We start from the raw sequence: 13,554 nt of genomic DNA, 5'->3' as shown, positions 1-13,554 counted from the left end.
TTTTAATGATAAAGATAAACGATTTTGAATTAGTTTGTTAGTAACATAAAAAAGTTGAGCATTTTTTACTGCTGTAAAACAACATTATCTGCCTAAAGTATGGTTTTGGCAGTTTTGTTAAATTTGTTATCTATGGAACACAGCTTTAGTTACAGGTTTCAATAAACATTTTGTTAACAGTGCAGAGGCTTAAATAACATTTACTTATGAAAACAATACAGAACACTCAAATGGACGCATATAAAGGAAGCTGTGACTACAATGAACTTGAAATGGTCCTACAAAATTGTACACCTTGCCGTTTACGATGCAGTCTTTAATCTCAAAGGACGTCATCCTCTGTCCCTTTCACACACGAAAAACATTGTCACAGACAAAATTAGATATAATTATTTCTCTCGAGATCGTGGCGGTAGGACAAGAAGCACTGACAGGCTGTTGCCAAGCTGCGGCCTACGGCTTACGCGGCCAGTTTTCCGAACTATATAAGGCCACATTTGTTGGTACGAGATAAGCTTTGTTTATTTTATTCCAGCGATTAGTTCGTGCGCAGTCTTTATTTCTACAGTTTATAGAGTTGTTTTATAGTCGCCGATCAATTTGTAACTTGTTTAATAATTGTTTTGGATGGGGTGGCTACAATCCGGCCTGTTGCTGAACTATCACAATGCACTTAATATATGGACCACAGCACCGTGGGCGACACTTACTTTTTCCTTTAACGAACTCGGAGTGTTTGTGACGAGTGGCTACGTGGTGTAGACGATGACGGCCCGCGGCCGCGTCGAGGGTTCCGACCGCGATGAGGACAAGGCACCACAACAAGGCACGCGCAGTCATGCTGCGACATCACTCGCGACGTAGCACGACACACGAGCGACCGACGCTAACTTCCATCGTGTACTGGCCCGCCCGGTTTGAGAGCCTCGCGCTGCGCGGGCGCATCCATAGTGCTAAGGGCGAACAGACGCGGCTGATTTCTACGTTTGGGCGGGAGATGTGTGACGATTAGGACGCATTGTTATTATAATTACGTCGTTATATAATTATTAATTTGTCTTTAAATGATATTAGGCTGTATAGTTATTTTTCATTATTTAATTATTTATATACTATTAAAATTGTATCTCTTGAGTAAAATATAAAATTATGTTTTTTCGTGTAAGCTTTATTTATGTAAGTATCGTAAATAAGAAGTAAGAATATTTATATTAATTACAAATTACTTAAAACATATTGGTATAGAAAAACCTAAATTTTAATTCAAAAGAAAACTAAATTGCTTTTAATTACATCTAATATAACTACATCTGTAATTTAAAGCAAATTAGTATATATATTTAAAAAAATATAATTATTTTCATTATATTGGTACTCATTACATTATATTGGTAGTGGCGTGTCTATACGTATTTAATTCTATGGCCGGCTCTCTGCCCTCTCTCGAGTACAGGTAAACGCAGCGAAGGTACTACAGGTACGGCGATATGGCGACAGAAAAAGCCACGTAACAAAAGTTTAATAACAACGCATTGTACTTCTACCGACACAAATAATTGAGCTACGGCACTGGACCTAAGGTTTTTTGTCGACTATACCTTTTGTAGCGATCTGATTAATAGATAAAAAAAAATAGATCGCCTGAAATTAATAGCCAACGATGAAATACATTTCTAATATGGTACACTATTGTAGGTAGCAGATATCGGACTCAATTTGTACTCTCAATAGAAATTCAACTATTACAAGGAGGAATGCTAGTAATGGAAACCAGGGTCCCATTGCTAGAAATAGTATCCCCCATATTGCAAGCAATGGGACCCTTGTTAAGTCAAATTAAAAATCAAGTCACTAATAATTGTATCTGAACGAATCAGGGGCTGATCGCTAGTACAGTGGTAGGTATAATATATGTAATATAATTAAAAGTCTTAACTATTAAAATTTCAATAAACTTGTAAAAATAACTACACATTATAACTATAACTAAAATATTTTTCACTTAAATACCTAACAATTATCTTTTCTATTTTATGCCAGATATACCTATATAGAATATCGGTTTTGTTTGAAAATCGAAGCCGCGAATCTCGGTAGGTAAGAAAATGTTTCAAACCGCTATTAAGGCCTAAGGCCGTCAAATCATAATTATACTTCTCAAATTGAAATGATATTTGCTTATTAATATGATTTGATTTACATTAATGATTCTACACGATGATATTGATAAAATTATTAACCGATTTTATACATTATGTAGAATGTAGATAATTATATCATGACTATTATTGTAATAAACTAAGATCTCATATCTTATTATTTAACTATTTATTTTGAAATTGGATGTTTGGTATCCTCACCACCCAATAAAATAATTAGACTGATAAAAGTAACACTACATTTATACAAATATTATAAAGAGGAAAATATTGTGAGTTTGGATGTTAGGAGGAAACACCAGTACTGTCCTATTTTGAAAATTCTTTAAATGTTGTTTAGTCCTTTTATGAAGGAAGGCTTTTTTACAGTTCTCCCTACAATCAATAGCAGCGGAGTTTCAGTTAGAAACCGCGCTAAAATGGAAAATTATGACGCGGGCGATTTTGCGCGTATTATATAAAGCTGAAGAGTTTGTTTTAACGTGCCCATCTCTAAAACTACCAGTAGGATAAAAAATACATTAAACATCTCACATCTAGAGGCAGGTAATTTACAATTAAACATTATGCTGTGTCCCTAAGGAGGCGAGCAAAAAGGTATTTAACGCTAAAATAAAGGTAAGAAGTGATCGGAATGTGCTTGCAGTGATGAGAGGGGCTGCGGCCGTTTCCTTCAGTTTGAACGGCGGACTGAAACCGTACCATATTATTATTTACATAACTATAATAATACATAATAATATAATACACCAGTTCGAAGACAAGGCGGGTAGCTAGTAATCTAGCCGCCTTGTCTTCGAACTGGTGTTTACGTATTATACTATAATATTTCCTCTTGAATAATCCTATTTATTGCTAAAAACTGCATTAAAATCCGATAAACAAAAGATCTATACGAACAGATATCGGAGGCAAGTTCATTTTGTACTATATAAAGATATATCTATAATACAAAGTATGTATACAAATAAGTAAAACAGATTGTCAATTGCATTTTGACAATTACTTTCAATTTAAAGTGTAGTCTCTAAATAAAGTAACGGTCATTAATTTAGCGAGTCATTTGAATTCTCTGAACATCTCATCTCATGTAAAAAATAACAGTAAATATTATAAAGTAGAATGGGTAGAAATTTACATTTATAATTGTATATATACCTATATGAATATTATCCATTTAATTATGAACCGGTTATGTATTCGTCACTTTTATGTACCCAACTTCAATAGTTTTATAATACCTATATTATTTCAATACATTTTTCGTATTAATTATAAACATAACTAAGATTAATAAGCTATATTTAGTAACGTTATTACAAAAATTAAAAACAAACTTCTTTTATACTACTGTTTAATAAAATAATGATTATAAGGTAAGTGATTTTCATAATTATAAATTTTAGAACGAATTAATTTAAAAATTTATAAAATATATTCAGTAATTTAGTTATATGTCACGGCAGTATGCTGCTTTCCCTGTATACTGGTAGATAACGACATTTAAATTATAACGTGAAGCTGTGTGTGGTAACGTAAGTACTTCGGCAAAGGGGCTCCTTAAACCTACACCCGGGTTACAAATCCCGGGAACTGCTCGGAGTTTCCTTCTCTACCACAAGATGGACCCAGTAAGTGGTAACGTAAGTACTTCGGCAAAGGGGCTCCTAAAACCTACAACCGGGTTACAAATCCCGGGAACTGCTCGGAGTTTCCTTCTCTGCCACACGATGGACCTAGTGAGTGGTAACGTAAGTACTCCGGCAAAGGGGCTGCTAAAACCTACACCCGGGTTACAAATCCCGGGAACTGCTCGGAGTTTCCTTCTCTACCACACGATGGATCCAGTGAGAGATAATGTAAGTACTTCGGCAAAGGGGCTCCTTAAAGCTACACCCGGATCACAAATCCCGGGAACTGCTCGGAGTTTCTTTTTCCGCCACACGATGGACCCAGCAACCGCGAGGTGCTAAATGGAGTGCTAAGAAGTTCGTCTCTTTACTATTATATGTATAAATTTTAATTTAATATATATTTAAAATCAATAAATAAAATAAATATATAAATTATAGAACTTAGAAATATGTATTTGGTTTGAAATATATGAGCGCGCGTTGAACTCTTTACGAAAGTCAAATAGCTGCTGTGAGACGACGAAGTACGCTTTCCAAGACAATTGTATCGCATTGCATAACATGCATTCCCCATTTATATAAAATACGGTATCCGTAGCCGGTCATGACCGGGTAATGTATAGTGTATGCGGTCGGCTTAGTAAATCGTATGGTCAGTCGTAAAGCCACAAGTTCACATTCCTAACGAGGTTTCACTAGATTAGAGCGCTGGACCTCTGAGATGGACTGCACCATAAATAATACAAGTTTCTGATATTTATTGGTGTTTAATGATTATTTTTTGTTTAAAAATTATTTGATTTTTTTAAAATTTATTTAGCGATTTTTATATTTGACTATAATAAATTAAAGAATGCGACGTGAAAGAATTTAATTATTATAAAAATGCCTCAGTTTATTATTTAGAAATTTATATTCCCATTTTTCTACATAAATATTGAATTTTTATCCACCTTTTTAGTTATGCTACTTAGCTGTATTATTATAGAGCAATATACGTTGTATTTCACGATTCAATAGATATTGGAGTTACTGTAATATTATATTATCTGTGGAGTTACTAACATAGTCTTATTAAATTCTGAAAAAAGATTGTGTTGAAATAAATAATATTGGAAACGCAATTTGTACTGCACTGGCATTTATGTGGCGTAGAAAATATACTAACAAAAAATACACAAAAAGCAACATGTATTCCGCAGTTTTGTACAAAAAAACTAACAAGCACTCAAGTGGTTAACAATGCCGCAGACAATAGGCATCAGGATTAGAACTAATACCCGAGCTCAATATTCCACTTAGTTGTTACATGCCAATAAATATTTGCAGTAGTATTTATTTTAGAGCAATAGAGGAAACCTTGTACTGACATATTGATGTCGTAAAATTAATATAAATAAATTATTTCTTTACTGCGTACCTACACATGTACTGACATAATATATATAAAACCTATGAATACATTTAAATGAATAAATACTGCTCGAAAGATTTCTTAAGTTTTTAGGACATGTCGCCGTCTTGGTTATATATATTAATAGAAATCCGTTTAAATTAAATTTGTGAATAATATGTGCTGCCAATTTACAGAAATTTACTTGTAAATGTTCTATTTAGGTTTCTGGTACAAGAAATATAAATTATTTATCATTATAGTTATGGTAGTCACTATATATAAATATTAATTGACACATTACATATACATCTATATAGATATCTATCTAATTAATACTTTAAACCTTATATTAAAAGTTAAATTAAAAACAGACATTGAATTATATATATATATATATTAAAACAATACCTGCGGTTTATACTTAATTTCAATATAAGAACACAGTAAAATGATTTTAGGAAAAAGAAATGTCTAATTATTGACTAATTTTAATTAATGGCCACCCGTGAGAAATTTCTACTACATTCTTACTTTACGTTACCACTGTATCCACCGTGAATATAAATAAGCCAATAATATGCTTCGTGATATGCATAAAATATACAAGGAAACTTATTGATTGTACCCTATTTGAGATAAAGTTTTTTCAAGTATCTAACTGACGGTCTACCTGATGGTAAGTGGTAACCGTCACCTAGTATATAAACTGCGGACGTCATCATGTGGCAACACAGGACTAGAGGACTAAGATGTCATGCTTCTATCCTGTGATTCCATTGTCTAATCTAACTGAACCATGTATCAAATTATGTCAAAATAATTAATAGAGTCACCTGTATGAGTATTTTGTTTTTATTAGAGGTTTAGAACTGTAGTACTGTAACCTTCGTCTAACTACAGTTCTCTCCCTGTTCCGGAGGTCGCTTCTGTAAAATTTAAGAATATAGGATAGTTTTTATAGTTTTAAACATTAATGATCTGATTTCAACTACAGACACATATACTGCCTGCAGAAATAAGTGTAACTGCGATATGTCTAATTATTACTAAATATTTATAAATGTAATACTAGAAATAGAGAAAGAAAACAATTGTATATGAATTTAGTGTACAGAGCACGTTTGTTTAAAAGTTTGACTGTGTTTTTCGGCAGAAAGCTGGCGTCAGCCGGGCGGTGTATGGAACAAAAGCCTCTGGGGCCACTTGACTGCATTGTGTTAGCACAATAGCTTTTTGATTTCTTGTGTTGTGCGAGCAGGTAACATCGCAGCTGTAGGCTCGTGTGCACTTTAGCTTTTTCTGGACGTTTGGTAATATTAGATTGACAGACGCTGTAATAGGAATGCTCTTTAGAAATTATCTAGTAATTAAAGTTACGTTACGTTAATGAGGGACTGTATTTCTTAATTATGTATAAAAATTTTATACAATAAAATATATCATTTTAACAACAATATCGAAATTCTATTAAGTTCTAATAATTTATATAGATACATAAAACACTGATTAATTATCAATGTTTTATAGATACATTCGAAATTTAAAAAAAGTAAATTTAGTAAATTTCTACAGAACTTATTAGAACCTATTGGAACTCGGTTATTACTGTTAAAATAATATATGTATTTTATTATATAAAAATGTTTGTTATGCTTGAGTCACAAAATTCCTACTTTCTAATGGGCAATATAAAGAAAGATACTAATGTGATACGGATTCAAAAATGTCTGAATTTATAAACCGTCACCAAATATGTAGGTCTATACCTATACCTACTTGTTTTGCGACGGTATATTCACACTTTATGAAATGGCGACGACTTGTATATATATTATGATTTAATTAACCGCATTCTTAACTAGATTTTTACATAATGATCAGTCTCTAGATGAATTAAAACTCAAGAAACCTGTATTATCAACGTCGTTCATTTATATATCAAAATTGATTTTTGATCATATTATACCAATCGATGGATTAAAACCTTTACCTAAATTATTATTTCAGGAAAATATAAAACGATAAATGATTACATTTATACAATATTATATTATTATTGTAGAATCAACAATTATTTAAATACACAGAAACATTTACGGTATGTAAGAAATACAACAACTGAACATTAATCTTACAATATTCTTTAATAATGTTAAAAACCACTGTTCGTCTTCCCGTACTATTTATTAAATATTTCACCCATAATAACTTTATTCTGACAATTACAAGCACAATATAAAATAAGTTATTAAATCAGCGTAGCCGTTCTGAAGTGATGAGCTTGTAATTCGCACATTAATTGTTATAGATAAATCTGAAGAGCAATTAATATTTAAAACACTACGATATCAGACAAATTACTATAAATTCTTTGAATATACATTAACGATATAAAATATGGCATATAAGAGTCGACTGTCAAGAAATAAAATTTCAACAAGATGGACTGAATAAACGGTGCCGCCACCTAGATGCATTAAAAATTATGTTTCTGATCGTTACAACAAATGTAGAAACTGTTAATAATTGCGGTGGATTATAAATGTTATAGTAAAAAACGCATTCTTGGGTTTCAGCCTGGCTCGGTATCCAACTGTGACGGGGTTGGTGATTCGTACAGATTTATTTACAGCCTTTAACGGTGTTGTTACAGCCGTTATAATTTATACTTTAAGATTTCGTCATAAGACACAATTTTGGAAATCTCACAAAAGTTATATTGTATGTCATTAATAATAAAGAATAATATCGAGAGCCCAAAATACTATAAAACCAAAGGGAGAGGCATCTGCCACCACCGACTGTTCATAGTAATCTATAAGTCAGTAACAAGTTATTCAATTAATCGATATAAATCGATCAAAATCTTGAGACGGATCGATATGATCGAAAACTATTTCTTTTGTTTTGCCTACAAACCATGGTTTGTTAAAAGAGATTTTTTTCGAATTGTTATAATTACAAGATTTCGATAGAGTTTTTATTTATAATACAGTTTTTAATTTGTTAGATTAAGTTTAGATCCGCTTTGTGATATGGCGGCTGTTTAAAAACATTCTTTTGTCCCGACTTGACTACAATAATGCTATATAAAAAGCAAGTTATAGCCAAGTAATTATTTGTAGTTAATTGAAGTTGAAAATTCTTCAATGAGGCTATTATAACCTATAAAACTTATTACATCTGTCGTTGTCTACGGATAGACAAAAAACTTTTTGTGTTGAGACATTGTAATGAAAATAAACTTTAGTTTAGTCCACAGCAGTATAGTAGCATATATACGTATCTCAGACAGACAGCACAGACAATAGTTTCAATAGAATTTGCCCGCCATGTTTAAAATTAGTGTTGTTATCTCTTGAAATATTCAAAGAAACAAGATGTGTGCTATGTTAAGATTGTTAAGAATGCGTTTCTGCCCTAAGATATGAATCCAGTTGCATGTCATTCCAAGGAGCAATTCTCATGGTAATGTCAAATATGGGAGGCATGGCGAAGATCCTAAATGTGGCCCGGAGGCCTGCAATGCGCCCGATTAAGTTGGAAAAATAAATGTCAGAGTATGTGAGTCAAGCGCTGCAATAACTCAATATTTAAATAAAAATATTAACTTCCAAATATCTTTGATAGTATATCAGTATCATAATTATGACTAATTTTTTAATGTTTCAAATAAAATTAGTAATAAATTAAAAAAATTACGGATTTTGTTTTTAATAAGTATTCAATAGAAGATGCTGGGTATAAAAAATCAAACTGATGTTGCCATCAAATTTGTATCTACGGTCTACGTTCCCAGGAATTTTTGATACTCGAATACCACAATAGGCTGTTTTTTTTTAATTTTTGCAAGACACATTCATTTTGTAGGTACTAAATTTGCAGTTACTACCAAAACTTTGTTATTTTTTTATTTAATTGATTTGGACTTGAGCTGACGATGGTAATGTGAAATAGCGACAAGACTTTTAATTCTAATATAGAGCATAGATTCCCTTTCCTTGATTTAAAGTGTAATTAAATTGTAGTTTTTTTAAATACAAATAGCAGTTTTAATTCACAAATAATGGTATTTCCAGTAAGTTTTAAAAAATCTAATTTGGAGAAAACTTGTACTGTAGCTCCGTAGACTACGTAGGACGTAACTTTCATCTATTGGATAATCACAGAATATCATAATTAACATATATGAATCACATTTTCCAAATTCTTTAGGCTTTAAAAGAAATCAATATGATATACTACTGATTTTTATATTAGCTGTCAGTTTGTTTTCAAAGAATTCAGATGTGTAGTACTCAAAGTACAGTCCATCATCGAAGCTATGATCGTGTGTCAAAGATAAAGGTGTATATTCAGTTCAGAAATTATAATCATCCCGACAGATGCACTTTTGACATACGATACGAACAAAGGGCTCACTTGTATTCACACGGTCGGCACAAAAGATTTTTTGCGTTTTGAGATTCCGAACGGAATCTAAACGCGAATCAGGCAGTCGGAGCAGAGCCTTTTTTTAATTCTTGGTTAGTCTTTTGGAGATCTTTGATTTTATTGTTAACATATCGATTAAATCACATGTTATTCTAATACTGCCTGATAAGGTATACTAAATATGGTTAATAAAGCATTCGAATATAAACATAGTTATTATTCAAAAATATTATAAGAATTACACTCTTTGATTGATACAATGATGAGTAAATAACTGATATTTACAATGTTTCATTTAATATCAAAGGTTGTTATAAAGATGCCATAATACATATTATGTATTATTTCAATTACAGTACCAATTGGAATCTTTTTTAAACATTGTATATGACAGTTATTTCAAGATTTTATTGGAGTTTTTTTATACATTTAATCATTATTATCATACATATAATATGTATAAAATCAAATCATGATAAATTATTACTTATCAAATTATTTCGCAAGAAAAACTTGAAGTGTGTCGACCGACACAAGATATGTCATAACATGCTATATTTGGAGTCGCATGTAAGAAGGTGCAAAACGAGCTGTTATAACCGCAAAGGACAATAATCGATGTGACCGACAGACGAAAAGCAATAAATCTTGTGGATAAAAACTGCGCTATGCTCCAGTGTAGGAAGGTTGGCCGATGAAATGGACGATTAAAATCAAAAATAAACTACGACACGGCCCGCTTTTGTCTTACTCGTGTCTACGAGAGCCTTATATCTCAGATACGGTACCCGTGGCCACGGTTTCAAAAAAAAGGCAAGGCACCCAAAGGTAAGAGGCGCGCGCAGGTAATGTCAGCCATTTTGTTTCACATTTTTATTGTTATTCTTTTTCAATAATCCACATGTTTTATGGCTTGTTAGGTAGTTTGTTACTAATTAAATAGCGGGAACACCGGTAGCAGGAAATTATTATTACGAAGGGTGTGTTATACTATAGATAAGGATGTTATACATGAAGTTGTTTTTTTTATTGTTTCACTTTATAAAATTAGGGTATATTATTATACATTTTCATTAATTTGAATATTGTAAATTGTTATCAACAAGTGTATATCAACTTATACATTGCAAGTAATAATAAATTAAATTATGTGTTAAAATATACGTCGTTCTTGACGATATGGCATTTGTATAAAATATGCAAGTATCTAGTACGGATGTAAATATATCTATATTTTTAATTAGTTATTAAAGGTAAACAGTGTAAATTGTCATTAGAGGAAATGTATGGAATTACTGATGTAGACTACCGGTGCTCGTAGTGCAACAAGCATGCTACTTATTTACTGCCGTGTAGATTTCCTGTGTTAGAAAAATATGTAATTCTGATGTAAATATACAAGTAATACAGAACAATATACTTTGTAATATACAGCAGTGCACTTTGTACAAAGTTGTAGATACCTACCTATGTCTCATCTATTTCAACTAAGCAGCTCGCTTTGCAAGTAATAAATAAATAACCCTGGACAATTAACGCAGCGCTATCTAGATCCACGATAAGAGAAGAAGAGCTTGTATTATGGGTACTAGACAACTGATATAAATACATGGATATACAATACTATACATAGAAAACACTCGGACCGATACAATCATACTCATAAAAATAAATGTTTGCCACGTGTGAGGAATCGAATCCGCGACCATCAGAAATAAAGTGGTGTGCTAAACCGCTTGACCACCGAATTGCCGGCGAATGTTCGAATTAAATGGAAAGGATTAAGACTGAAATTACACTTTATTCCTCTGGAATAGCAGCAACTATCTAGCAGGCGGGAGTTAGCCTTCAGCCGCTAAGCCGTAAGTCCTTCCACGGGCTTGGAGTATCATCTACACTCGTCCCCTATCGTCCGGTGAAGTTGTAAAGGCCAGCTGCGGCCAACATCATTAGAGTAGCAAAATTAGCAGCAACTTCCCCATGAGGGGCTGCTCGGGATCCTATGACAACGTAACGTTCATGGTGCTGTTCATGTATATCGACAGACGACGAAAGACGACTGCCATTTCGAACTAACCGAGATACTACAAAAAAATAAAGATTTAATGCCAAAGCTTCGAAGAATTCTCTATTTAGCGACAAGGCAGCCGATTATTGCCTACATATAATAAGTGTAAGTTTATATTTGGTTTTATGTAATTGTTATTTTCTTTCTGTGAGAGGAACAATAAAGTTTCATTCATTCAGTCACACAGATTGTCAGTAATGCATAAACAATCTTGATACAGTATTTTAGAGCAAAGCGACCAACATTCCATCCATCTTCGTGACTGAAGCCTACATAGTGGTTAAGGTAGAATTATTTTTACCGCCGCTCTCTTACTATTCGTAATCACGGTAAATACTGCTTCCAGATAGGGACGCGTATGCGCATTAAAAACAGTAATGTCGATACTCGAAAAAGTTTTTAAAACAGGAACATATAGCACTATTTTGGAATGATTAAATTTATTTAAAAAAATTTTTTTTTTACAAAACAGTGTTTTTAAAATATAGTTACATGATTGGCGGTTGATGGTTTACAGCCTGATATTTGAATGTTAATATAGCTAAATTATATTACTAGCTATTAATTTTGAATGAATAAATATTAATAGAATAGTAAATTTTTAAAATCTATTTTCAGGAAACGATTGCCAATTCATTGTATGATAATGAAATTACATTGTTAACATATAACACATAATATCTAATAAATATATTGACAAGGTAATATAATACTGTTTACATGTGAAATCATAATTATAACTCCATTATATTATATGAGTAAAACATTTTTACAAGTATTAATTCCAATACTAAAGAGATTTAAAAATAGGGAAAATAATTGTATTCATCAATATCATAATTATGAGAATTAACAAAGATTAATAATGGAATAACTGAAGATGAAACTACTAAAACAGTGATTAGTTCACCAACAAAATAAAATGTATTCGTTAATATCAGTGGATACTCAATATATACATATGTATATATACTTCATACCCAGCATTTAAAAAACTAAAAATAATTTCTTATCTATCTATTTTCATATTCATCGATCGATGGTCATCACTATTTGAAAAAGGGCAGATTCGAACAAGACCTTTTGTTTCCTTAATCTAGAATTCTAGATGTAGTTTTGTAGCAATATTGATCTTATACTATCATACTTCAAATACGTTTTATATATTTAAACCTGGAGTTATGTATTGAAGGACTTCAATAAATCCGTTATTATTGCTATGTAAATAATACATGAGATTGATAAAGCAATTTATTACATTTATTGTTCTACTAGTTATCAAATAAAAAGTCAATACTTAATTGGTTTAGATAATAAAGTATACAAATAAAACACTCTAAACGTATATTTTATAAAAATGAACAAGTTGTTGATATAAGAAAGGTTTGCATCATATAATAATAGCCATATTATTTTTTCTGATATATATTCTTAAATGACTAATTTCGCGTACATTACATGTGATCCACATGACTTAATGACTAATGAGTAAAATATTTCTTAAAATATAATAAATATCAAAGTACTTACTAATACTAACCTACCAATGATCAGCGCGAAAACTCCTCTTACGTGATCCGTGCCCCAGCAGAAGGAGATCAATATCTTATTATGTAAATAATAGAGACCAAATAGAATTTCCTAAAACTGATGTTTTGTTTCAGAAAATTGTTATAAATACAGAGAGATAAATAAAGAAATGATTATAGGCAAGTAACGTCGAAGGAGTCATTTTGGCTTCATTTTTAAATTAACTATTGTTAGTGAACAGAGATAGTTATTCAGATTGCCAACGGCGCATCGTGACGACTTCTTAGCTAGCAGCTTCACGAGTCCTTTGCAATTATTATACATGGAGGAATA

General features: G+C 31.7%; 1 protein-coding gene across 2 annotated transcripts in view; it reads right to left on the bottom strand.

Annotated features, from left to right (window-relative positions):
* Positions 1–13,554, bottom strand: part of LOC131849110 (epidermal growth factor receptor) — a 129,563-nt gene that overhangs the window by 15,708 nt on the left and 100,301 nt on the right. Inside the window, exon 1 of one of the 2 annotated variants that reach the window (XM_059199102.1) lies at positions 711–891. The exons of the other annotated variant lie outside the window; for it this stretch is intronic. Within the exon in view, the coding sequence (XP_059055085.1) occupies positions 711–840 (130 nt within the window). The 5' untranslated portion in view covers positions 841–891. Of the gene's footprint in view, positions 1–710; positions 892–13,554 lie in introns of those variants that run through there. 2 annotated transcript variants of the gene reach the window in all.

Source organism: Achroia grisella, unplaced genomic scaffold (assembly GCF_030625045.1).
Source record: "Achroia grisella isolate CSIRO2021 unplaced genomic scaffold, CSIRO_AGI_Agris_v1 utg640, whole genome shotgun sequence".
In the NCBI taxonomy this organism is placed as follows: domain Eukaryota; kingdom Metazoa; phylum Arthropoda; class Insecta; order Lepidoptera; family Pyralidae; genus Achroia; species Achroia grisella.
Note: the sequence above shows the minus strand (reverse complement) of the source record. Positions and strands in the feature narration are given on the sequence as shown.